The sequence below is a fragment of the Leuciscus leuciscus genome, assembly GCF_965113295.1.
Source record: "Leuciscus leuciscus genome assembly, chromosome: 9".
Classification (NCBI taxonomy): Eukaryota; Metazoa; Chordata; class Actinopteri; order Cypriniformes; family Leuciscidae; genus Leuciscus; species Leuciscus leuciscus.
In genome coordinates, this window is record NC_138733.1 from 29,846,638 (window position 1) to 29,873,771 (window position 27,134).

The 27,134-nt window shown below is 37.1% G+C and overlaps 2 protein-coding genes across 10 annotated transcripts in view; one reads left to right on the forward strand and one right to left on the reverse strand.

The window, feature by feature from the left end:
• Positions 1–459: 459 nt before the first annotated feature.
• Positions 460–14,264, forward strand: LOC309505508 (uncharacterized protein). 4 transcript variants are annotated; one of them, XM_082178910.1, is made up of 9 exons: positions 460–1,310; positions 1,414–1,454; positions 6,902–7,282; positions 7,374–7,661; positions 7,761–8,054; positions 9,489–9,621; positions 11,418–11,486; positions 12,393–12,411; positions 12,539–14,264. In XM_082178910.1, coding segments are annotated over exons 1-9 (1,293 nt in total). In that variant the 5' UTR covers positions 460–1,308; the 3' UTR covers positions 12,605–14,264. The 4 variants fall into 4 exon arrangements, with proteins under 4 accessions (XP_082035036.1, XP_082035037.1, XP_082035038.1 ...); XM_082178911.1 differs by having other exon boundaries at positions 460–1,233; XM_082178912.1 differs by having other exon boundaries at positions 460–1,454.
• A 1,487-nt stretch (positions 14,265–15,751) lies between these two features.
• LOC309505496 (B-cell receptor CD22) overlaps positions 15,752–27,134 on the reverse strand; it is a 29,466-nt gene continuing 18,083 nt past the window's right edge. Inside the window, exons 2-18 of one of the 6 annotated variants that reach the window (XM_082178878.1) lie at positions 26,891–26,923; positions 26,381–26,428; positions 25,866–26,276; positions 24,440–24,760; positions 24,101–24,361; positions 23,726–23,992; positions 23,174–23,437; positions 22,804–23,082; positions 22,385–22,648; positions 21,465–21,719; positions 19,748–19,832; positions 19,441–19,549; positions 19,168–19,298; positions 18,798–18,855; positions 18,579–18,688; positions 16,850–16,901; positions 15,752–16,676 (exon numbers count right to left, since the gene is read on the reverse strand). In XM_082178878.1, coding sequence (XP_082035004.1) covers positions 16,416–16,676; positions 16,850–16,901; positions 18,579–18,688; positions 18,798–18,855; positions 19,168–19,298; positions 19,441–19,549; positions 19,748–19,832; positions 21,465–21,719; positions 22,385–22,648; positions 22,804–23,082; positions 23,174–23,437; positions 23,726–23,992; positions 24,101–24,361; positions 24,440–24,760; positions 25,866–26,276; positions 26,381–26,417 — 3,165 coding nt within the window. In that variant the 5' untranslated portion in view covers positions 26,418–26,428; positions 26,891–26,923 and the 3' untranslated portion in view covers positions 15,752–16,415. Of the gene's footprint in view, positions 16,677–16,849; positions 16,902–18,578; positions 18,689–18,797; positions 18,856–19,167; positions 19,299–19,440; positions 19,550–19,747; positions 19,833–21,464; positions 21,720–22,384; positions 22,649–22,803; positions 23,083–23,173; positions 23,438–23,725; positions 23,993–24,100; positions 24,362–24,439; positions 24,761–25,865; positions 26,277–26,380; positions 26,429–26,890; positions 27,099–27,134 lie in introns of those variants that run through there. The other 5 variants (XM_082178880.1, XM_082178881.1, XM_082178882.1 and 2 more) reach the window with 5 other exon arrangements.

Sequence of the window (27,134 nt, forward strand, 5' to 3'; positions counted from 1 at the left end):
TGTGTGTGTGTGTGTGTGTGTGTGTGTGTGTGTGTGTGTGTGTGTGTGTGTGTGTGTGCTTGTGTGTGCCTGTGTGTTTGTGTGCATGCATTAGGTCTTACCCTTTTATATCTTTGTTCTGCATTTGTGACTGATTTCCTTTGCCAGTTCTATAAAAATGCTCTCTGTGGCAGTACACACATACATGTGTGTGTTTGTTTGTGTGTGTTTTTGTGTGTGTGTGAGTGAGAATGTCTTTTCTACATCACATTTATGCTCTAGTAGTAGGCCTTCATTTCTGTGTGAAAATTTTCTGATTTATGCTGGATTTATAGATTTTTTTTGACAAATGAAGAAAAAATATTGAGTTTTTTTCACATTTCCCATTCATTTCAATGTGGGGTCATATTGACCCCAAAGACCAGAAGTGTAAAAAATTGTTTTACATACCTTCAGAACAACCGAATCAAGCCCAGTTTTTTGTGTGTGTGTGTGTGTGTGTGTGTGTGTGTGTGTGTGTGTGTGTGTGTGTGTGTGTGTGTGTGTGTGTGTGTGTGTGTGTGTGTGTGTGTGTGTGTGTGTGTGTGTGTGTGTGTGTGTGTGTGTGTGTGTGTGTGTGTGTGTGTATAGATAGATTATGTAGGAAAAGTCACAAAGTATTATTCCACTCAGATGAAGGGAACCCTTTTTTTTTTTTATTAAGGAAAAGTCGATTGGGGTCATATAGACCCCGTGACCCGATTGAGGGTTAAGACAGCATGTTAAATAAAGTACATAAATGGAATAATTTTTGTGCTGCAAGTGCTTCTGTGCTGTCAGGTTATATGAGAATGTGCTGTCTGTATGATTACTTACTGTTTTGTGTCTTTGTAACAATAGTGAAAGAAAACTTGTATAATCCTTATCTGACACAATAGCAGGTTCAGAACACGTTTTGTCCTTTGTTTTTAAATATACCACTTGTGTATTTTAAAGATCGTAAAACAGACCCTTTTGTCAGAGTCACAAATGTTTCCTGTCAGGAAATACTACAGTATATTTGACCTATGTCACTATACTGTACAAGTGCATTGGTGTGATGAGCCTCGACAAGGAAATCTTTTTTTCATCTTGGTGGACATGAGCCTCACATCAACAAATGTGCTGAGCTTTATGAAAAACACCCTTTTCCTGTATTTCACTTTTCTAATTTTTATTTTTCTCTTCTTGGAAGTAGGATCTTTTCCCAGTCCTCTACAGAGGACTTCTAAGAAGGTAAGAATGAAAAAAACACTTTAGAAGAAGTCTGAAGTGAGAGGAAAAAATATAAATGTCTTTAAGAAAACTGAAATGTAAGTGGTAAACTAGAGTTGAGCAATGTACAGAATGCTGGACATTCATTAATTTAACCATTATTAGCATGTAATTTTGGATTTTGTCTTTGCATTGACCAAGGAACATGAAAGGACAGCTGTTACTTCATTTACTTTTCCAAGGTACAGTGTCTGTTTTTTCTGTTATATTCTGTTATATTTATTAATATAATTTAACAGAAATTGAAATGTACATAAATCAGGTTTCTCAGGTTAGTCTTCTCAGTACACTCAAATACCACATTCACAAAATGTTACACACACAGGGAAAACGTTAGTCAAAATCAAAATTATAGCCTACGTCTGATTCAAACTCAGAGTCATTCATGTTTTTTCAGGAATTAAATAATTTGAAGCTGTAAGCTAAATCGGTACAAAACCGGCATCCGACCAGCGCGGAAGGTCTTAACGTGTTACTGTCCTTTTCTCGAAGCAAAGTATTTTTTGATTAAATGCAATACATTTGAATATGTATTCTCTCGTTATTTCATCTGACTCCATAAATGAAAAGGTTTTAATGATATCTGTGGATCATTAATTGTGAGCGAATGTTTGACAATTCCTTTTAACTCTTTAATGAAAATAATGTCAAAGTCAGTTAGAATAATCAAATGTAACAATTGATTATGTCAGGTAAATGTATCATGCCAATTTCATAATCAATTCAAAGATAATCGATACAAAACATCAAATGCTCTGGAATAAAGAGAAAAGATGCAACCTAACATTAAGAAATACATGAGGCTGAGAGGTCTCACTCACAAATAAATTTGCATTCAGCGGTTACACCTTTGGGTGTAGGGAGACCATTTGTCTAGAGGCCAACCCCTCCCTGTGTGCCAGTTATCCATAAACTATTAAAAACCTTATTACTTTTTGTTTTACTTATTTGGAAATGAGACAATTTGCACCAGTCGCATTGAGACATTTTAAATGATACCAAACATGAAAAATACTCTGTGATAATCATTCACATTAAACTATACATTTTCTTGGGTGATTTACATATGGTCTCAGCATGTGAGAGGAAGAGGGAGAGATGTGTTCTGAGGTGAGACTTTACCTCTCAAATGGTGAGTTCAAATGGTAATTTCCAGAGAGGTCCTTTGTCCTCTCGGGGTCTTGGTGCTCCCCAACCAGACTGTCCGGCATTTCCTAATTTCTCAATTCTTACAAAGCTATAAGGCAGTCACTAATATCCTCAATTCAATCAATAGTTTCAATAAGCCAATGTGCAGAAGCATTTGCCTATGCAAAGTAAATTGTGTCTGTGTGGCATTTCGAGGGTGTTGTCGAGGGTAGGAGATACATGTGCCTACAAGGTGGGGATATGAAAGGAATACAAACCAAGATATAGGCTTTCCCAAAAACTACACAATCCAGATCACGTACTAAATACAAACAAAAATGATGTCAAGTACTATGGCTAAAAACAAACTCTAGGGCTTTTCACACTGTGTTTCATATCTGTAACATAAGGCGCTTACACAACACCGTTTTCAACAATTTTTAATTTTTTTTTTAATTTGGCCGTTCATTTACACGACAACAGCGTTTTGGGTGGCTGAAAACGCAAACTTTTGAAAACGGTCTCCGTGTAAACAACAAAAATGCAAATCTCATGCACATGCATACATGTTCAATCTAAAGTGTTTCATCATCATCTAATGGCCTGGCAGCAGAATACAGCGTTTTTAGTCATTTTCGTGGATTTTTCATTAATAAAAGCGGATTTCTGCACTTTTATTAATCTTTATGTCTCAATGTAGCTGATTGACTTCGAGTGAACTTTTGTACTTGATGTGAGATGGGGGAAAACCAAAACGTTTCCAGTAGACAGACCACAAGTAGCTGAAATGTCTCAGTTATAGTGGTAAGAAAATGTTATCTAGGCTAAACATCTTGCAGATGGGGGCCGTTTCTTTCTTGTGCTTATTGAGATCAATGTGAAACCAATGTGAGACCATGACAGCTAGATATGTTTGTGTCTTGAGAGTCTGCTCGGATGCGATATACTATGAAAGAGCAACTTAGCCCTGTTCCGATAAGCAACTGCATAAGAGGGAGATCAACTTCTGTAGAGGTCAGTCTATACCTTGGACTAGACCTCGCTCCTTTGGCAACCTGTCTTTTCAAAGACAGATCTCTCAACCACTTTACTTTTCTTTCGGCAAGAATATTATACTCAGAGTGTGACTTATATTTTAATTAGAAATATTAGAAGTGATTTACATTTTTCATGTTATGTTTCTTTATTAAACTTTTAATCCTGATTATGAATGAATTATTATTTCTCATTTATTATTTGATTGTCTGCTGTTAAGAAATAAAATTAGATTTAATCATCTGACTGGATCTCCTCCTTGCATCAGTGGTGCCAGACATGGTTAAATGAAGTGGTGCTTTGGACACTCACAGAAACACAGCGCATTGTATAAACAGTAGGTTCAGCATTTGAGGGGAAAAATATTAAATAGTGACAGAAAACACGACAATATATATCATGATCATGGACATGCTGGAGCCTTTACATTAACATGTTGCGTGTAGCGTTCGGCCAATCGATCACACTCCAAATATGCGAAGGATGTTAAAGGATTAGTTCACATTCAAAAAGATTTTTATAATTTGATAATAATAATCTGATAATTTATTCACCCCGATGTCATCCAAGATATCCATGTCTTTCTTCAGGCGAAAAGAAATTAAGGTTTTTGAGGAAAACATCCCAGGATTTTTCTACACAGAATGGACTTCAATGGCAACCAACTATACCAATGTTCAAAGAAGGTTCAAATGTCCGTCTCAATGCAGCTTCAAAGTCTCGACACGATCCCAGTCGAGAAATAATGGTCTTATATATATATACTTTTTAACCACAAATGCTCGTCGTCGTGTACCATCTCTGAGATGTGCCACGCATTGTGTCATCACGTTGGAAAGGTCACGCGTCACGTCATCTATCTAGTTATTTGTCTGTGTACTCCGGTTCAAAAAGGCAGGGAAGGGCGAAAAATGTAATCTCATTTTCTCATCCAACTTCAAAATCGTCTGACATCTTTGTTTTAATTTATTATTATTATTATTTTTATTTATTTTCGTGACCTTTCCAACGTGATGACGTAATACGTGGCGCATCTCAGAGATAGTACAAGACGGGCATTTGTGGTTAAAAAGTATATATATATATATATATATATATATATATATATATATTAGAAAATGACCGATCGTTTCGCTAGATAAGACCCTTATTTCTCGACTGGGATCTCGACTTTGAAGCTGCATTGAGACGGACATTTGAACCTTCTTTGCACATTGGTATAGTTGGTTGCCATTGAAGTCCATTCTGTGTAGAAAAATCCTGGAATGTTTTCCTCAAAAACCTTAATTTCTTTTCGACTGAAGAAAGAAAGACATGGATATCTTGGATGACATCGGGGTGAGTAAATTATCAGCAAAATATTTTTTGAAAGTGAACTAATCCTTTAACCCAATGTGAACATGAAGAAAGATACTTAGGGTTTAGAATGACCCAGGGTTAACTATTTCAAGTGTGGAAAAATAAGTGGGGCTTTTGTGTCATGTCATATAATTTTATCAAGATCTTGACTTAAAAGTTGTTTTTTTCTTAGATTAGAAGGGGGAATAAGTTATTTTTAATCACATTTCTAAACTGCTGCTAAGCTAATTTCTTTTTACTCTGACTCACTTAAAGGTATAGCGGAGGATGTTTTACTTCCTGGTGGGTAACCTATACTATTGGTCCTCCTAATTGTCAATCATTCTGGTGAATCAATCAAACTTTTCAAAAAGTGGAGAGGGCGGGTCTTATCTAAAATTTTGAAAGATCCTCCGCTATACCTTTAAGCTAAAGTAGCTCTTTTATGTCAGTGATAGACCTTTTCAGGGTCAGAAGGAAGCTACAACATTATTGACATAGACACTAGTGAATAAACATGTAGTCATTTTTATTGACAGCCAACCTGAGTAAACGGGATGCCTGCAAGATTAAAGAAGGATGCTTGACATGTCCATAACATTTTGTGACTGACCTCAGTTAAATGATAAGCAATGTTTTTCTTTTGCGAATAAATTAATTCGAGATCACAATAGAAGAATGTTTATGTTACGATCAAAAGACAATTTAGAAGTGATCACAAAAAAAAAATCCCAATTACATTGCTTCTTATAGATAATTTTATTGAAATCATAGTGTGAATCCATTAAAATAATGGAAACAGATTCTATTTTGCCTTGTTGATGTCAAATTTTGCGAATCAGTAACTTTCTCATACAATTCATCTCTTTTTATCCAAAGGTCAAATTAGCAATGAGAAGATTTAAAAATCATAACCAAACATACAATAAGCCATACATATTTACACTAAAAGTTTACAGCAGTCACAAAGAGCTGAATCTACTGGCACTTGTTCAAACTAAGTGCACTAGTGTACTTAGTGTACAGTGTATACAGTGTTCAGTGTACTATTACTAACAGAAAACAATATGGGCTCTATCTTGCACCTAGCGCAATTGACTTTGTACACCGACGCATGTATCATTCCTATTTTGCACCCGCGCACAGCGGACTTTTCCCTCCACAGATGCACGTCGGTTAACTAAGAAATACACTTGCGCTCCCGGGGGCGGTTCAGCGCAAAGAGGAGGCGTGTTCCGGCGCAAACGTTCCCTCATGCTATTTTGCAGGTTTAGAAAACAATTTCGCCACTAACCGAAAAAATCTAGTTTAAAGTCAGTGGCGCGTTGCGCATGTTATTCATATGCTATTTTAAGAGCGCATGCTTGGCCATAATCAATGTAGCGTGTGCACACTTTGATTCTCTCATCTACACAGAAGCAGCAGTTTTCATTTTTGCAAATCATACATTATTACGATAGATAGATAGATAGATAGATAGATAGATAGATAGATAGATAGATAGATAGATAGATAGATAGATAGATAGATAGATAGATAGATAGATAGATAGATAGATAGATAGATAGATAGATAGATAGATAGATAGATAGATAGTTTATTATAAAAGCATACATCTAGCTTACACATTTACCCAAATTATCATACGCCTGTTTAACCGAAGTTAATTTGGGTGTGTTTCTCCATCCCCAATGTCACTTCTCTGTGTTTTACGGCCCTGACGAGAACGTCGGTCTCCTCGGCTGTGAACCGCTGCTGGCGCACGCCTGGCAAATCCGCCGTTATAATAGGAATCCGCTATAGAATAAGCACACCTGCTCTTAAAGGGAATGTGAGATGACGCTCTGATTGGTTTATTTCACATTACGCCCAAACCACACCTATGAATAATGAAGCTACTTCAGACCAACCCATTTTAGATTTGCGTCGGGCGCAAGAGTCATTTATCCCGCCGGTATAATAGCAACAGTGCCCAAGACCCGCCCACAAAGTTACTTGCGTTTCGCGCTTGATACTTGCGTTTCAGACTGTTAAAATAGGGCCCAATGAGTGAAATGAAATGCTGAAAAATGCCATCTTAAATGAACACACAGCCATTAGGCTAATAGCTCCCACTTTTTTCCCACAGGTGTTCTGCTGTTTGACACTTTAGCATGGGAAGTGAGAATGCCAAAAGACATTCATGGCCTCCAAGGTTCCTGTCTGGTTATACCATGTTCTTTCTCTTACACATCAAACCCACCCAAAGACCCACGTAGAGTTGTGTGGTATCAGTGGGTCTCTAAAGGTTATCCTTTAGTTTATGATCCTTTGCATGAAGGTGATGTCATTAAGAAGTTTAGAGGAAAAACTGATTTATATGAAAACTCAACTTGGAATTGCAGTCTGCTGATCAAAAACCTGGAACAGTCCCACAATGGAGAGACATTATATGCATGGATTGACCCTGAAACTGTTAGTTCTAGCACCTACAAATTTTATGATGTCACCTCTACAATAGTTGTTGATGGTATGTAAATACTTTGTTCTTCAAATTTGCCTGACTCTTGATTTGGTTATAAGAGTGTGTTGACTAATTATGACATTTCTACTATTTGAAGCAAGTCCACCACAGCCCAGCATCAATATTTATGGAGGTGAAAGGACGGGTGACACCATCACAGTAATATGTTCGACTAACCACACGTGTCCATACAGCAAACCAGACATCATTCTGAACGGTACTGAAGGAACTGATCAATTAGACAATGATCATCTTAAAGACGGCCTGTGGAAAATCACTCTGACACGCACAGGTGTCGTAAAAGCAGAACGCTCCACTATTAGGTGTTCTGTAACATATCATGGTGGCAAAACAGTGACAGCTACAAAAGACAAAAGTGCTTATTGTGAGTAAACACAAATATGAACTGCTTTGTGTGATATTAGCTATAAGTTCACTTTAAATTTCACAGTTGGACCTATTACAAGTTTAAGTTCAATTTCAGGTGTTCATCATGAAATAACGATTGAGCCTGAGCTGGCAGATGTCACAGAGGGCGTCGCAAAGAACTTCACTTGTTCCGTCTATCACTCCTGCCAGAGAGAGACTCCAACCATCACATGGAACTATAAGAACATGACGGTCTCAAATGACAGCAAAACACTCTCTGGTTTAGATCGGGTCACCTATTCCAACATAACCTTTCTGGGTTCAAAAGACGACCATGGGAAGAAATTGAGTTGCACTGCAGAATTTTCTGGAAAAAACTTTTCGGCTTCTGTTTTTTTACATGTGCAATGTGAGTGATATTTTATCATCTTGTATGATGTGTGTGATCTCTCATGTCTTATGTCATATTATTTTCTTAAGCCGTGTTTCCACCGCAGGAACTTTCCCCAGGAACTAGGAACTTTGGGCTGGTACTCGATGTGTTCCCAGACAGCAACATAGTATCAGCCCAGATCTGGCCCAAATCTGGTTCATGTGGATTTCACACGGTCCAGATGTGGGCCGGATCTGGGCCGACACTATGTTGCTGTCTGGGTTTACACCACAGGAACCAGGGTCTAAATGAAGTTCCGGGTAGGCCTAAATATTTCCCCCTCCGATAGTCCCTGCTCATGAGGTAGTACTTTTTCAAAGTTCAGGAACTTTCAGGGGTGGGACTTGTGCGCTGCACAAGCTGATTGGTTGTGTTCACGCCGCATTTTGGTTGGATGACTCCACGCAGCATTTTATTTATTTTTAACCTCCCTTTTTAAAAAATCTATTGGGGTTCGTGTCGTGGCTTCATGCAGTAAGAGTTGTCTGTCTGCAAATATGGAATTTAATAAAAAAAACTGGTGGACTGGCGACGAGTTTCAGGCTTTATTAAGGGTATTTGTGGAAGAGGAAACTTTCTGCGCGTTCGTCCCAGCCATCTCACAGTCAATGTCCGCAATAGCTGATAACATACACATTTTATAACGTTAGCATTACGAGCTTACTGAACACGCTTTATCAGTGCTTGTCTCTTTTCTGCCACAGCTTTTATTATTAAGTCATTATGTTTACACATTGTCATCTATTGCAAGGCACTCCAAACCATGTTACAAATTTACTATAACAGGATTGAAATAGCGCTTTGAGGTTAGTAACAAACAACTATTTACAAGACTGTCACTATTTATGATTGATAGACAGGGTTCAGGCTTTTTTTAAGCGTATTTGTGGAAGAGGACATTTTTGCGCGTTCGTCCCAGGCATCTCACAATAACTGATACCATACGTTGTCTAATTTTATACGCATACGAGCTTTCTGAACACGCTTTAGTATCAGTGCTCGTCTATTTTGTTTTGTTAATTACCTCGTTAGTAAACCAATACATAACTGCAGCACAGTTTGAATCTCCTCCATACTTATAAATGTGGCGATCAAAACTGATTACTGTCCGTCGCAGACTGGGAGGAGCAGTTACGCGCAGTTTACCTTCCCGGTACTTTAGACCGTGGTGTAAACGCAGAAAGCAACCGGTCTGGGGCAAAAAAAAGTTCCTGGGAAAAAAGTTCCTGGGACAAATTGTTCCGGGTAATTTCGGTGGAAACGCGGCTTTACACTCTAAAACTTGTGCATCCAATCCAGAATAGAAGCATGTGCTTTGTTTTTCCCTCTAGCTCCTGCTTACATCATTGCCTTGCCTTTTAGTTATGATATTTTCAGTTGTATGCTAATAATAATGTTTAATCCTTTTAGCCCCTTTCATTAATGAGGCAGACCCATTCCTTACTGAACTGAAGACTATTGGTCTGTACATCCTGGTACCTTCACTTGTGTTCCTCCTTGCTTGCATAATTGCTGGAGTCATCATATTCAAGAAGCAACAAAGGTAACTCTTTATATATGTTAATTCAGACCAGAGATTCCCAAAGGCCAGGTTCACACAGAAGCAGAATACAGTTGTAAGTTTTGTATTTGAGTCCTTAATACAGTTACGTTCACACACAATTAATAATGGGTTCTAAGTGACAACCACATTCTATAACCGTACGCACACCCGTAAATTTTCACATTCTTGTAAAACACGTGCTGTGTGAACAGAATGGATCCAGACTTGACAACTAGTTGTCTGTCATGTCATACAGTGCGAGAGAGACGCTCTGCGCTGCAAAAATACATCTCCCATGTGTTGTGGGTTTTCTGTAACTTACAGTGATGGAGATATGAGCTGTGTGTCATCTGAAGGTTTTAGATCCAGTCTTTGCTCTCCAATGGAGCTGATCTCGTCAGTTTTGTGATCTACGTGCAAGGCAAATGCTCTCCACCCAGATATAATAAATATTTGACGGATGAACTCACGGCTTGATTGGACTAGAAAGTGATTTGTAGTTTTATGGATGACACCATCTTTGATATTACTTTGATCACTGTCGCTGTGGTTAATTGTAAGAGAATAGCAGAGACTGAGGTGAGCCAGTTTGTCTTTAAATTGAGCGTATGACAGTAATGTGTCCAACATGTACATGCATGTGTCATACATGTACATAAATTGCAGGATGTGGTCCATCCTTGGGAATAACCACTTTGACTAAAAAATAAACTGCTTTCCACTTTTTGAAAAATAAAGTGGTCTCTTGGCTCAACATGCTCCCAATGAGGGGTAAATTGAGCCTATGGAAAGAATAAGTTTGGGCCACATGGGGGTAGATTGTGTCATTAATTAAGCTGAGGTAAAACTGAACATTGTTACCTCATTCAATATCAAATGACTTCTTAAAATCTGTGTGTGAGCCTTGTGATGGACTGGCCATCCATCATGTTTCCTCACCTGTGGCTCCAGATGCTGGGTGAGGATCCAGCTCCCCGTGACCCTAATACGAATAAAGTAAATGACTTCATTTCATTACATTAGATCAAACTAAGTAGCATTTTCAAACAAGCAATATAGTCTATAGTATAGACACTTTTCCAAGTTTTTTTTTAAACTATCTTTCAATTTTGAACCTAACAAACTTTTTGTGAAATGTTTGATTGAAAAGTGTGCTTGTGCTATATTTCTTTAAAATCAATAGCACTTGTTGTGATATTTTGTTAAACAATGCAAATATATTAAATGTTTAATTGTGATTCAAGTGTTTCAAGAATACATCTGAATTTGATATTTGGTTTACATGAAGATGATATCCAAAGACTTGTCTTTCTCTGTCCTTTTCCAGGATATGACAAGTTTATAACCTCAAACTTTTTTTTAAGCCGTGTTGTTAGCAAATGCTAATGAGTTATTATGAGAACAAAGTAAATGACTTCTAATAAGTTGTCATATCAGTTACCATATTTGGCTTTGTATGTTCATTGGACTATACAGCAAGCAGTGCTTATCTATACAATATAATGTTTTTGCATTCACTCTCTTGCTCTTTTGCTGCTTGGTTAGATGGTATTTAATAAAATAAAATAAAATCTGTACCTTCTTTAAAAACATGTATCATGTAACAGTTCTAGATCATTTTGAAAATTCACATTGATGTGCTGCAGTGGTGTTTATCACTTTTAGTCAACATGCAGCAAGTAGGGTAATGAAAAGCATTTAACTGGAGGTCAAATCAAATAGGAAATAAAATAAAGAATAGAAATAAGAAAGGGCAAAAGTTCATGAAAAAAGTTTGACATAACATCTGTCCCCAGGTCAAAAGATGCATGTGCGGTGTCAGGAAACAAGCCTTTCTCCAAACCTCATATGCCATCACCAAAGAGGTACAGTACACTTGTCCCCATAGAAGTATCTGAAACTAAGCCTAACTTAAATGCATTGTTAAAGGGATACTCCACTTTTTTTGGAAATAGGCTCATTTTACAACTCCCCCAGAGTTAGGGTGTACTCACACTAGGCACGGTTGCCATGAACCGGGCCCGAGTACGATTGTCCCCCCTCCCCACTCCCCCTCTGGCCTGCACTCACATAGGGTTTCAGCATTCGTGCCGGAGCACGCTTACTTCATTATGGTGCGACGGTTTCGGGATAAACAGGAAGAGCGGCGCTCTCACTGAACACAATGGAGTCCAGCACGGTTAGCGCTCACACTGCATGCGAACCGCGCCCGAGTCCAACTGAACCGTGCTCTGGCCCACCTCTTCCAAGCGGGCCAGGGCCGGCTAATCGAGCCGCGCCCGGGCACGGTTCGGAGCACTCACACTAGTCAAACGAACCGCGCTTTGGTGGTCAAACGCACTCGGGCACGGTTCAAACTGGCTAGTGTGAGTACACCCTTAAACAGTTGAGTTTTACCGTTTTCGAATCCATTCAGCCAAGTTTCTGATATTTAGAAGAATATCAGTAACCAGACAGTTTCTGGTCTCATTGACTTCCATAGTATATATTTTTTCCTACTATGGAAGTCAATGAGACCAGAAACTGTCTGGTTACTGATATTCTTCTAAATATCAGAAACTCGGCTGAATGGATTCGAAAACGGTAACACTCAACTGTTTAACTCTGGGGGAGTTGTAAAATGAACCTATTTCCAAAAAAAGTGGAGTATTCCTTTAATAAGTAGTAGTAAAAAAATAAAAAATAAAAAATAAATAAATAAAGAATATTTTTTTATATTTAAGTGGAATAACCAGATTTGTATTAAATTTCCCCCTTCCCATGCACATCAGTGACCCAAAATCCTACAATGTGAGTATATTATTTTCACAGTGTTACACTATGGAAAACATAATTCTGATCAAATGACAAATGCTTACTTAAATATGTTATTGATTAATGTCTGGCTCTCTGTTTTCTCTTGAAATATTCCATTAAGAATTCTGATTGTGAAGCTGAGTATACCAACATGGAGGAACTCAACATGTATGGAAATATCGGATAAAAATGCTGTACATCAAAGAACTAAAGTGGGCTCAATACTGTTTTTAAAAAGACTGACACTGTCAGACTCCATTAACCCTTTAGAACTTGAAGCTAAAATAGGTGTTTTTCACATATTTAGATTTTTTGACTGTAAAATTCTAAAACAATGTGCTATCTTCATGTGCAAGGTGTCATCTTTAAAGTAAAATAAGTAAAATAGCTATAATAAAACATTTGTCATGCATATTAAGTAGCATCAAGATTAGTTTTTCTTCATTATTTCCTGTGTTTCCTTTGTTACTATGTATGTTTTCATTGGTAGTCATGGTGATTCATTGGTTCATTGATTATCTCACACCGGATTCATTTCAGTTCATTATTTTGTTTCCTTTATTTCTCATTATAGAATATCACACTTTTGTTTTATTTAATTAAATGTTTAAGCTGTATTAGATCATTTTGCTTCGCCTCATCTTCACCTGCCTGTACATGGCACTCTGATGTATCAATATGAATTGCATATAAATTATGCTAATTAAAAAAAGTTTTCTTCCGCTTTTGTACCTAACTATTAAATTTGATTAAATCATATAGTTACAGTTGACATACAATTTGTTGCTTTGGTTGTCTTTATTTTATTTGTTTCTGTCTTGTTTTTTCACCTTTCACTCCTTGCTGGACGTCATGCTCCACCCATTAGATCCAGAGCTGGACGTCAAGCCCCACCCATTACATCCAGAGAGGTGGAGCTGGATGTCAAGCTCCACCCATTACATCCAGAGAGTAGGGGCTGGACGTCAAGTTCCACCGATTGGCTCTGCATTGAGCAGCTTCACATTATATGCGACTGCTGTGCTTGAAGGGGGAGCTCTTCAGGATATTGTATATTTATTAAACCTGTTGTCCTGGGGCATTTGCTGCAGGGTTTGAATTATTATTATTATAGGTACTGTCTTTAAATTATATGTATAAACTAGATGTACCGCATCGCGGTACAAAATATGACCGCCGCTCAGGCCTGCACTGGCTTTCCACAAAAATAAATGACGTGGAGTAATTTGGCTGTATTGCGTGTTTATGTATATACCTAAAAAAAGTAATAGTATGTGCATGTCTGTCTGTGTGTGTGTGTGTGTGTGTGTGTGTGTGTGTGTGTGTGTGTGTGTGTGTGTGTGTGTGTGTGTGTGTGTGTGTGTGTGTGTCTGTGTGTGTGTGTGTCTGTGCGTGTATGTATGTGTGCGTACATGTGTGCGCGTGTGTGTTTGTGTGTGTGTGTGTCTGTGCATGTGGATTTGTATGTGTGTGTATGGGTGTGTGTCTGTGCGTGTGGATGTCAGTGTGTGTGCATGCTTGCGTTTGTTTGTATTCCTGCATGTGTGTGTGTGACAGTATCATCCTAAACCAGCAACCCTTCGCTCAACAGCACCATCTACAGGCCGATGAGTGTACAGTCACTAAATGTGCACATAAATGAATTTATTTTATACCCCCCCATGGATGAAATTCTACAAAACTTAGCAGAGGATACCCCCAGAGGTTGTCAAGTTAATCATACACATGAAATATGGTGCAGTTCTGAACATCTCCACTGAAGATAGGGGCGATTAAAGCAGAATAATATTGCATTTTCATTTTTTATGGGAGGGGTGCAAATCACAAATGAGTGATTATGGGCTAGGTTGATGTGCCATAAAAATTTCTTCATCCTCGGTGCCACGGTTCAGGTAGTTATTTAGGAAAAACTGCATTTTTTTGGGTTTGGGGGGGCCCAGCGCGGGGGGGAGTGGCCCCCGGGGACCAAACGAAATTTTTCCGTAGAAGTCTAGTGGGGCTACATGCCCACCAAATTTCATGTTCCCCGGTGTTTCGGTGTCCCTGGTATCGTTGACGAAAAATGTACGGGGGCCCCAGCGCAGGGGGGGGAAGTGGCCCCCGGGGACCAAACGAAATTTTTCCGTAAAAGTCTAGTAGACCAACATACCATAAAAATTTCTTCATCCTCGGTGCCACGGTTCAGGTAGTTATTTAGGAAAAACTGAATTTTTGGGGGTTTGGGGGGGCCCAGCGCGGGGGGGGAGTGGCCCCCGGGGACCAAACGAAATTTTTCCGTAGAAGTGTAGTGGGGCTACATGCCCACCAAATTTCATGTTCCCCGGTGCTTCGGTGTCCCTGGTATCGTTGACGAAAAATTTACGGGGGCCCCAGCGCGGGGAGGGGGGAGTGGCCCCCGGGGACCAAACAAAATTTTTCCGTAAAAGTCTAGTAGACGAACATACCACAAAAATTTCTTCATCCTCGGTGCCACGGTTCAGGTAGTTATTTAGGAAAAACTGCATTTTTTTGGGTTTGGGGGGGCCCAGCGCGGGGGGGGAGTGGCCCCCGGGGACCAAACGAAATTTTTCCGTAGAAGTCTAGTGGGGCTACATGCCCACCAAATTTCATGTTCCCCGGTGCTTTGGTGTCCCTGGTATCGTTGACGAAAAATTTACGGGGGCCCCAGCGCGGGGGGGGAAGTGGCCCCGGGGACCAAACGAAATTTTTCCGTAAAAGTCTAGTAGACCAACATACCATAAAAATGTCTTCATCCTCGGTGCCACGGTTCAGGTAGTTATTTAGGAAAAACGGCATTTTTTTGGGTTTGGGGGGGCCCAGCGCGGGGGGGGAGTGGCCCCCGGGGACCAAACGAAATTTTTCCTTAGAAGTCTAGTGGGGCTACATGCCCACCAAATTTCATGTTCCCTGGTGTTTCGGTGTCCCTGGTATGGTTGACGAAAAATTTACGGGGGCCCCAGCGCGGGGGGGGGGAGTGGCCCCCGGGGACCAAATGAAATTTTTCCGTAAAAGTCTAGTAGACCAACATACCACAAAAATTTCTTCATCCTCGGTGCCACGGTTCAGGTAGTTATTTAGGAAAAACTGCATTTTTGGGGGTTTGGGGGGGCCCAGCGCGGGGGGGGAGTGGCCCCCGGGGACCAAACGAAATTTTTCCTTAGAAGTCTAGTGGGGCTACATGCCCACCAAATTTCACCAAAAAAAAAAAAAAAAAAACTTTGACAATCCCTATATGACCGGCTAGCTACGCTAGCGGCGGTCATAATAATATATTAATTCATTACATTTCTATAGCGCTTTTCTCTGTACTCAAAGTGCATTACAGAGAAGGGGGGAATCTCCTCAACCACCATTTATTTATTTAAATATCACAAAAAATAGTACATTTCACTAAGCAATAATGCACATGCATGAAGTTTCATGTTAAATGCATCACACTGCAGAACAATTATTTGCTTCTCATATAATAAACCTGTGATGTCATCCCTTCTTGAATTCATTCAGCCTGGGAGACTTTTTCTTTTATTCAAACAAGTAATTTATGGATACACAGTTTTATGCAACCAGTTGTTCTCAGCAAAGCTAAAGTTCAGCAATATGGTAAATGTTAAGCATGTGCTCTTCAGTGGCAAACATGTTTCATAAAAGTAGATAGCTATATTGTTACTTTTCACAGTATATAGTGAAACAATATCCACACTATTTATTGGGGAAATTGAACTCATGAATCAGTTTTCCAAGCACAACTGAATTGATCACACAAATATATGTCACATTGAAACAAAGGAATAGTATCTTTAAGCATAATTCGGAATATTTCAATATTATATTAATGCAATGGCAAGTCACACTGAAAAAATAAAAATAGGAGTGGAAGGCATTCTTACCACTCTAAGAGAATCATAATTTGTATACAATTGTCTTAATTATAACTTTCAAATAACATAATAACAAATAACTAATACTGCAATTATAATACAGATTAAGGTTTTAATACTTCATTTGGAAACTTCCACTGTTTCTGTTTTTATGGCTGAATATTCAGTTCTGTCCTCACCATCAGAGCTTGAACTGCTAAGACGGCTCCTCTGGTTATGTTTGGGTTCTTTAACATCAGGTTTGCCAGAACAAGACACAGTGGAGTAATTCACTTCATCTTCTTCACTGGTATCAGATTCCCAGTCTATATTGGTGAATGGAAGTCTTGAGGCACATGCAGAAGAAACATTCTCATAATCATGATTTTCTGATTGGGAATTCTAGGAAGAGGAAGAAAGAGTAAAACAAAATGCTCTCAATATACACTATAAAGTTGTATAAAAATGTGCTTCACACGCTTTTCACACGGTGTATGCTTATTGCGAACAGCTGTTCGCTGGGTACATTTAAAGTAATAGAATATAAATATTTTGTTAATGTTCTGACGGCTTACCGGCTGCTTATTTTTTGACACCATGGCATAGACTGTTGAACCTTCAGGTGCTCTAAAAACACAATCATATATTTAACAGCAGCAGCATTGCACTCAGTCACATTTTTAAATTGTATCATCTAAAACATTTTAAGCTCATCTCATTATCAATTTAACCCTTTCATGCATGAATTATGATACCCTCAGTCAGGATTTTTTTCCTATGTGTTTTTATTGCTCTTAGGGCATGAAAAACAAGAATTGATTTTTATTTTATTTTTTTTACAAATTTTTCAAAGAGATCTTCAGATGTCCACTTGAGTGGACAGTATGCGGTTGGTTTAAACTGAAGATATACTGTATTAAATATAAGACAATAATCAAACAGATAAAGTATGTGAATTTAACAAACTAATCAATGCAATTATATCAAATAATGTGAAAACTATAAAATATATACAAAAAATATAAATGCAAAATATTGCAATGGCTTCATACAACTTCATACAAGTTGCACTTTGCATATCTTTGATATCAGAACATGAGGACGTGATTCCATCAGAATTTTCTACAGCCTGTCAAGGTACAACTGTGGAAACCACTCAGATGCTCCCTCCAGTGCACCAGAGTATGGAGATTTACCCTTATTAGCTGATAATTCTGATTATGTTCAAGATGGACATGCACATTTCTATCATAGCCCTCCTCTGAGAAAACCTAGCGATACGTTTTTTCAATCTCATCTGAAATGATCAGTGTTGGGGGTAACGCATTACAAGTAACATGCATAACGCATTCAGATTACTTTTTTGATGTTACAAGTAAAGTAATGTGTTACAAGTAACATGCATTACCTAATCAGATTACTTTTTGATGTAACGAGTAAAGAAACGCATTACAAGTAACATGCATTACGTAATCAGATTACTTTTTGATGTTATGAGTAAAAAAACACATTACAATAACGCACATTACATAATCAGATTACTTTTTGATGTTATGAGAAAGGAAACGCATTACAAGTAACATGCATTACGTAATCAGATTACTTTTTGATGTTATGAGTAAAAAATGCATTACAATAACATGCATTATAAAATCAGATTACTTTTTGATCTAACAAGTAAAGTAATGCATTACAAGTGTCATACATTATGTAATCACATGACTTTTTTCGATGTCAATGAAAATTACATTCTAATAATACAAATACATTTATTTACAGTAGAAAAAGTCAATGCATATTAAGTTTTTAAGTTTTAAATTTCAAAAACAATATTCACATTATAATTATGAATTGTATCTGAAATATAGCCATTGCATGCATGACGTCCACTACAGTGGACATGTGATTAATCAGAGTTTTCTCTCAATCTAAAATCAAGACTTGGAAAATTTTACTGTGATATGACTCATTAGATATTGCTTTATGCTGCAATATTTTTTTTACCTACAAGAGTCTCCTAGGATAGAAGGAATGGGTGGATATTCTGGAGCAACTTGGCATGTCTGACTGACCATTGGCCATCTTGGTTTGGAGGGGGAAAAAATCGAAACACAAAGGCTTGCCACTTGATTGCAATTTATAGGATGATGCACCAGGGTCCAATGAAGAGATTGATGTGCAACTTTGCCATAAAAACCCGTGCAAATTCAAGAAAATGCTTTTTTAATAGCTGTCCACTGTAGATAAGTGTTATTGAATTTGTGAGGGGTGCAATTACTTCTGATTTTTATATTTTACATTTACCTTTTTGGCTCATTTTGTCCCTTGAAATCAAGAGTGACGTAGTTTAAGGTAGATGTAGCTGAGTCATTATCCATATTTCCAGGTTTTTGTGGTTTTGGGGAACGTTTTCCCTGTAAGAACAAAAAGACATCTTTCTAAGCGTTGAAATTTCAGTTGTTTGTTATTTTGATGTTTCAATTACATCCTGTTGCATTTAAAAGAAAAAAAAAACACTCTAACCTGTTTAATTTGTGGCAGTTTAATGGCAGAATACACCGTGTGGATATTAGATTTCGGCCTTAAGAGGAAAAAAAGATGCATTCATTTTATGACAAAAAGTGGACACATTAAAGGAATAGATAGTTCACCCAAAAATGAAAATTTGCTATTCATTTACTCATCTTCAGGCCATCCAAGATGTAGGTTCTTCAACAGAAATGCAAAGAAGATTTTTAGCTGAAACCGTGGTCCTTGGTGATTCATATATTGCAAGTCAGACAAAAAAAGACACCTTCATCTTGGATGGTCTGAGGGTGAGTAAAGTAGCAGCAAATTTTCATTTTTGGGTACACTATCCCTTTAATGTCTCCATCAGATCGGCAGCTGTTACCTTGGATTGAGGTCATGTGCTCGTGTAGGATCTTGGGAATTGGGTGTTGGATGTGATTGATCAACCCTTCCATGAAATGGATTAGGAATCCCTTCTATTGACAGATCCTCCCGGGTGTTATTTTGTGATCCCTGAGATTTAAAATATTCCAAACAGAACAGACTTTATCTCTTATTAAACAAACAGATACTATTTTGCATTTTTAAAACAATGCTTAATAAAGTGAGTTCAAGTAAGTAACTCAGTTACTGAAACAAATTTAAGTTAAATAACCAATAAAAGTAAGTTTGCCACTGTAGAAGAGCGTGACAGGAATACTGGGAAAAAACACAATGGATTATCTGCTCCACTTTGCGGATCTAATCTTGCCTTGATGATAGTCCTGCAAAATAATGAGCACAATTATTGGAAGATGATGACTGGAAGAAAGAAATAGACCTAAATAACTCTGACAGTCACAAACCAAAATCAACATCTAAAAGGACCACTAATATGAAGACAGACTAATAAAGTGTAAGCTTATTTTAAGACTATTTTCCTCACTTAAGTAATTAAAAAAGAAGAAGAAATAAATAGGTACCTGCGTATCAGAAAGATGGCCGCAGCAATGAGAATCAACAGAATGATTGGTAAGATTATCTGCCAGAGCACCTTAAGAGAGGAACCTAAAATAAGAGAGGTTTAGGGAGATGTCATGATCACATCATTTTCAAAACTCAACCCTGACCATGACTTAATCTAACCTCAAATTCAAAACCTAACCCGGTTAAAGTTTTAAAGTAGTCTAAAATATTGCAGCATTTTGCTTTAATCAGGCATTTAGGATTTGGAGAAAATGATCCTACTCCCTGAAGGATATCATTAAAATAACTGGTTTCAGATATCACAACAATCTCTGTGACAACCCTATCTTTAGCCTACACTTTAAAATAAAAAGTGTCCAGGTCAGATTAATGCTTAGCCAATCAGAAGGCTTGTGTGGCATTTCTGCCAGACAATAATTTTGCGCGATTTTTTTTTTCCGCAGAACATCTTCGCAGAGAGCGGAGACATTGCAATGACAGCAACCCTACAGCAAGAAACTAGGGCTGTGATATTTTAGTGCATTTCTTTCCTTCACAGCGGTGCGCTTTCGTTCCTCACTAAAAGCCCAAACTTAATGTCTAGATCAGTGATTGTAGGAAAATTCAGTCTACTGTTGCTAAACTGCAGGACGTGCTCTATAATAAAAATAGTTATTTAAAGCTGCATTAAGCCACGAAAGAGATACTGTTCCCAAGCGGCTTTCTGAGCACGCGCTCCAAGACTGAGTGGATCACGGAGAAGGAAAGTGAAGTTTGAGCTTCGGGTTCTAAATAGTAGAACATAAACAGTTGGGAAATAAGTTGCATGTGTAACAGTATATATTGGATCCGTGCATTCGGTCTAAAAGTGACAGCAGCCTAATATCATCTGTGTCATTAATGTTAATCAAACAAGAAAAGACAAAGAGAAAATCACTCATTGCTCTTTATCATGATTAATCTATATTTAATGTATACAGTGAAAACTCGTGTTGTTTTACATTTAATTACTTTCTGTTGATAAAGACTGTTCTGTTTTTAATTTGTGTTATTTATTTCACAAGAATGCTATATTTGATGATTTCTAGTTGTTCCTAATCACCTGTTAGAGAGGGAATGGAATATGTTGCACATGTTGCTTGCCAATAAATAGAGAGTTGTCAATACTTGCTCATCTCTTATTTTTTTTAATACTTAAAATGCATTGTTGTTAAGAATAGTATAATTTCAGTGATCGGTATCGCTGATCGTGTCGGTTAATACTGCTTCCAGTTATCAGTGATCAGCCTCAAAAATCCTGATAGGAGCACCCTTATATCATGCAATTCTGAGAAAAAAAGTCAGAATTGTGAGATAAAAAGTTGCAATTACTTTTTATTTATTTATTATTATTCCATGGCAGAAACAAGCTTCCATATGAAAATCAACAAAGGAATAAAAAGAAACCAAAATGCAAAAAATAAAAATAAAAAAAAGGACCTAAAAAAAAAAGCAGAAGCAAGACGAGGGGGGTTTCATCGCAAGAGGGAAATGAGCGCTTGACAGATTCAGAGCTTCATTTTATTTAGAACAGGTAATTAACTTTCTTGCTCACCATAGTTACGCTAAAGCGGCAGTTGTAGGAAAGCGTCTAAAGTCTGGCGGAAAAAGTTCTAGAGAATCTTTTATTTGATTTCGCGACTCTAGTCATTAGAATTGTATTATTTGATTTGTTTTATATCATTTCATACTTACTGCAGACAAATAACTTGATGTTTTCGGATCGTGATTTTCCGATCCTATTGGCTGCTGTACAGTAATACCTTCCTGGGTTCTGAGGTAGAACAGTGAAGGTCTGCTTGTCTGACTGGACGGTGGTGTTGTCCTCCTCTCTGTACCATTTGTAGTCAGTGGCGGGAGGATACGCATCTGCACTGCAGGTCAGATAGACTGCAAGCTCACAATTCCTCTCAGCTGTCATATTATGGACAATATTTATGTTTGGAGTATCTGTACAAAAAAGTAAAACAGACAGTAATATTAATCCATTCAAGTAACTATCATGAAAAACTGCAAAATTATATCTGACTTTTTTTCTCAAAATTGTGTGATATAAACTTGCAATTGCATGTTAAGTAAAAATTGCGTCAGAAACTACTATCGGCAGTCAGAACTACTTGGAAAAAAAGAATTGTGAGATATAAACTCGCAATTATGAGAAAAAAGTCAGAATTGTGAGATATAAATTGCAAAATGCAATAAGAAAAGTATTTTCTCCTAATTTACATCTTGCAATTTTGCCTTTTTTCTCACAGTTCTTGACTTTTTCTTACAATTGTGAGTTTATATCTCACATTTCTGACTTTTTTCGTGCATTTCTGACTTTTTACCTCACAATTCTGACTTCAATTTTTTATCTTGTAATTCTAATTAAAAAAAAAAAACTGAATTGCGATTTTACATCTCGCAATTGTGAGAAAAAAAATCATAATTGTGAGATAAATAGGTGCAATTATCTTTTTAATTTTATTTCTGTGGCGGAAACAAGATTGCATATTCATTAGACTACTTAAACTAATCAAAAAACACTGGACAATACTGTATCTTTTAGAAAAGTCAAAGAGGCATTTTTGCTTCTAAAAGCTTATGTGTGTCAAATAGGAAAAAGTACTCACACTTCACCCTGATGTCTACTGATTGGGATCTTGTTTTTCCAATGTAATTATTCGCAATACAGACGAACTGACCAGAGTCAGAGATATTGAGAGAATGAAAGTGTAGTGTCTGTTCATGTCCAACTGTCTTTAATTGTCCATTGAATTTTTTCATCCACTCAAATGAGGACACAGCAGGTTTAGAACGAGCGTCACATCTAAGAGTCAGCTCACTCCCAAACGTCTGTTCTCCTTTAGAACTTGCAGTCACATTTTTAGGTGCATCTACAAACACGTGATTAGAAGATGAAATCCAAATTATGTTAAAGTAATGCTCAAAGTCTTGACTGGTTTGGTGGCTTCAAAGTAAATTAAAGCATGTTCCTCAAGTCCTTGAAATATCTAAAATACTTGTAGATATTTTAATTGATTATACTTACACAACACAGTTAGCTCTTGTTCAGTTTCTAGTTCTCCCTCTGAATTCTTTGCTTTGCACTTGTACCTCCCTGCATGTGACTCAGTTACGTTCAAGTATATAGTTAACTTGTTCTCAGATTCAGTGACGTTCCCTCGATTGCTTTGAATATTTCTGATATCCTCAGGTCCTGTCACGGTGAGCTCTGACATAGGATTGCTTTGAACCATGCAGATAATTGGAAATACTTCAAACTCTTTCAATTCACTCTTCATAATCAAACTGAGGTTATATGGAGGATCTGCAGAGACGTGAAAAGACACACTGATTTGGATGTGTGATGTGTGAGATTATTCACTTTGACTTTAGATTTTAGAACAAAACAGACTTACAAAGCACATCAACATTAAAGGTGGTTGAACTTGATCCAATGGCGTTGGTAACATTACATGTGTACTGCCCTGCATCCTTAATGGTCACATTTTTAATGTTTAACTCTCCAGTTTGAACTGAATATTGGAAAGAAGACAGTCCAAGTATCTTTTTCCAAGTGTACTGTTCTGGCTTAGGGTTGGCATCACCTGAGCATTTCAAAGTCAGTCTGGAGTGCACTTTTACAAAGTCTTCGCCTTTTATTTTGATGTTTCGTGGTGAATCTGTTTAAAAACATGCTTTAGAAAGCTTAACATTGCACGCTGTAAAATACACGCAGGTTTTGGTATAAATATATAATTATAATTAATTTATGTGAAGACACTCAGCATCTAACATACTTTCGGTAATTAAAAAAAACACATTAGTTCATTTTGCCCAAAAATTTTAAATGTTGAAATACTACAACAAGGGATTAATCACAGCTTCATTAGGTAACACTAATGTGGGTTTCGAATATTTAACATATTATTTAAGCATGTTTGTAGTAAAATGAAAATGACAATACTTACACTTTACAGATACTGGGATTTCATTTGACTTCTCTTTTTTTATACCATTATCAGCCTGGCAATAGTAAGATCCTCCATTGTCTGCTGTAACACTGCTGATGGTTAATGTATCACTAGTTTGTTGTAGCATACTGTTGTTATAGTGCCATTTAAACTCTGTGACTAGTGGGTTACTTTCATTAACTGAACACTTAAGAATCAGGTTGTCTCCCTCTTTGAGATCTTCAACACGGACCAGAGGTTTCACTGTGACACCTTTTGGACCATCTGAAGGCACAGGAAATGCATTTTGATTACAAGATTGCAAGTGATTTGAGCAGATTATTAATTGGGGTTGGTTTTTCTTCATCTGTATACATAAAACACAAAACTCACATTTCACATCAATTGTAATGATATTTGATTTCATTGATCCATGGTTGTTTTTAGCTTCACAACAATATTCTCCACTGTCTTCTGGTTTCACATTATTTAGTTTCAAGTCAGACATTTGTTGAGACACTTCTATTTTCTCCTTTTTGAACCATGAGAAGGAGACATTACGACCTCTGCTGCTGCATGAGAGAGTGACAGAATCTCCCTCCTTCACATAATCAGAGCTGACTTGTGCAGTTGCAGTTGTCTCTTTAGGTCCATCTGGAGAAGAAAAAGAGATGAAGTGGATGGCAGTAAATTGACAGTGTTTGTTTACAGACACATGATGTAGACACTCACATTCCACAGACAGAGTAATTTTTCTCATCTGGAAGTTGTCCTGAACTTGGGCTGGACGACAAGATAGAATTCTTTTGTCATCCTTCCATGTCACATTGAGTTTTAGTTTGGTGACCTTTCTGCCCTCTTCTTCTTCATTCTCTATTATTACATCAGTTAATGAGGAGGACAGCCATTCTTCCTTTTGACCTGATGTGTGGACAAGCCACTCCGGATATGTCAAGCAGGAACCAAACGTGGAACAGTTAACAGTAAATTCTTCTAACTCCTTGAGTGGATTATTTAGCTCTGATGGTTCAACCTGAATCTTACAAGGGTTGTCTGAAATAAGTAGAATATGGAGTGAAAACAAGTGATCCAGAACCTTTACATTTTCTCCAACAAAGAAATCTATATTTATCAAAGGGTTAGTTCACCAAAAAAAAAAGAAAAGAAAAAAATCATTTGTTTACCATCATGTTTTTCAAAACCTGTTTTTTTATTTCTCTCAGTAGAACAAATAAAGAGCTCCAAAGATGACAAAAATCAAAGACTCAGGCACAATATTCTTCTAAAGTCATACAATTGGTTTGTGTACTGAAATTTAAGTCATTAATCACTGATAATCTCCTCTTATGTACTGTAGATAAAAAAAAATATATATATATATATATATATATATATATATATATATATATATATATATATTATTCACATGTACTGTACTGTGCTGTACTGGCTTTGTAATGTACAGTGTTTGGCATCAGCTAACGGAACATTCTCAGAACTTTGGTTATCATTTTGGCGAGGTTCTTTCAAAATTAAGAACAAACGTTCTTCCATTAACATTAACTGAACGTTCATTGAAAGTTATCTGGTCTTTGATAATGTTCTCAAAACATTATTTATACATTGTTTGTGGGAACTCTTTTCTGAAACTGGTTAGTTGGACATTTGTCATTTTTTTAAAATGTTACTAAAAATGGTTAGAGAACATTAAGTCCCGTTCCCATAATGTTTTTAAAATGATTTAAAAAAAATTGTGTTGCCTTAACTTTTGCATAGTCAAGAAAAAAACATAAATTTTGAAACATTGAAAAATCTGAACATTTAGAGAGCATGCAGAAATAACATTTTCAAAACTGAATGGGAACATTAGCAAAACGTTCTTAAAACATATCTTTGCTAACTGGGATCTACATAGACTAACAATAGTGTCAGAGTCATATGGATTAAATTTTGTATCACTTACTGTTTGTAATTTTTGGAGCCCGTCACATTCAGTTTAATTGTCTAAAAAGCAGCATGAACTTGCTGATAAACATCTGTTTTTTGTTTCACGGAATACGGATAGACATGAGGATAAGTAAATGATTACCTTTTTTATGCAAGAAAACAACCTTTAAGGAAACAACAAATTGGTCTGATTCAGTGAATCACTGCTCACCTGTAACATTGAGACTCATATATTTACTCATGTACTTCTTATCTCCTGAACCAATGAATCTAAAGCCGTAGTTCCCACTGTCTGTTTTTTGTAGATCGGTGATGCTTAAATTACATTGTATCCAGTCGTTTATTTTCGATGTTGATGTTTCATTAGTGAAGTATTTCACCCTGTTGGAGTAACCCGGTGACTGTAGACGTTCTTTTCTGTTACTGTATACAATAGTCCCATTAAACGTTAGTGAATGCTGATCATAATCTGGATCTTTAAACCACAGTAGTGTCAAATTATTCTCTTTCTTTAAGTAAGAACAGGAGATGGTCACACTTGACCCTTCCTCTTTTGTTTCTGTTTCTTCAGGCACTTTTATTTGAACTTCCAATGATCCAGCGAAGGAGCTTGTAGGAATAACTGCAGGATAAACAGCATCAGTAACACTTATGAATACCGAAAAATTAGGGTACATTTTTTTACAAAAATCAACATATTCAGTATATAATCCAGACAATACACACCAAACAGAAGCAGAAGAATCCCTTCAGGAACCATCATTCCTTCAGCTGCTAATTAAATAAATAAATGTATATTATTATGTTGAGCACCAGTGTCTTTATAACAAACTCTGACAGTACATTTGCTGCTTGTCGTTGTGTGTGGGTGAATATGTAGGTTTTTGTGGTCACAGCTGTGAATGAGTCAGACGGTTTCTCCTTTCTTTTTTACACCTTAATTCACCCTGCATTTACAATAACAAATAAATCAGACCTACTACTCCAAGTTAAATAATTTATTGCTGTAATAATTGACAAATATTATTCCCTACAAAGTACACAGTAAATCTAAAACTTGAAGACATCAAACATGTTCACACTCAAATTACACGATCACATGCCAAAAAGTTTTGTTTGAAGAAGCACAGTGCTTGTCTTGCATGAGCTTTTCAGTTTAACAGATTGTGTAATTTGACAACTAAATGTGTTTTACTATGATAAAAAAATAACGAAAGCCAATGACAATTATCTTACCTTCAAATTGAATAAGTTGTTCTCAATGGGCAGCTTAACAACATTCAAACCGAGAAACAAAAGGAGAACTTCACCCATGTGTACTTCTAACTTGTTATATTTGCATACATAAACATTCAGACATAAAAGAAAAAGGCAAAAAGAACATATTCTTGGTAGAGATAAGAAATATGTTAATTCTGTCATCTGAGCGTGAAGTTCACTTCCTGTGGCAGTGGTTAGTTCTGTCTCGAAACTATTCAGA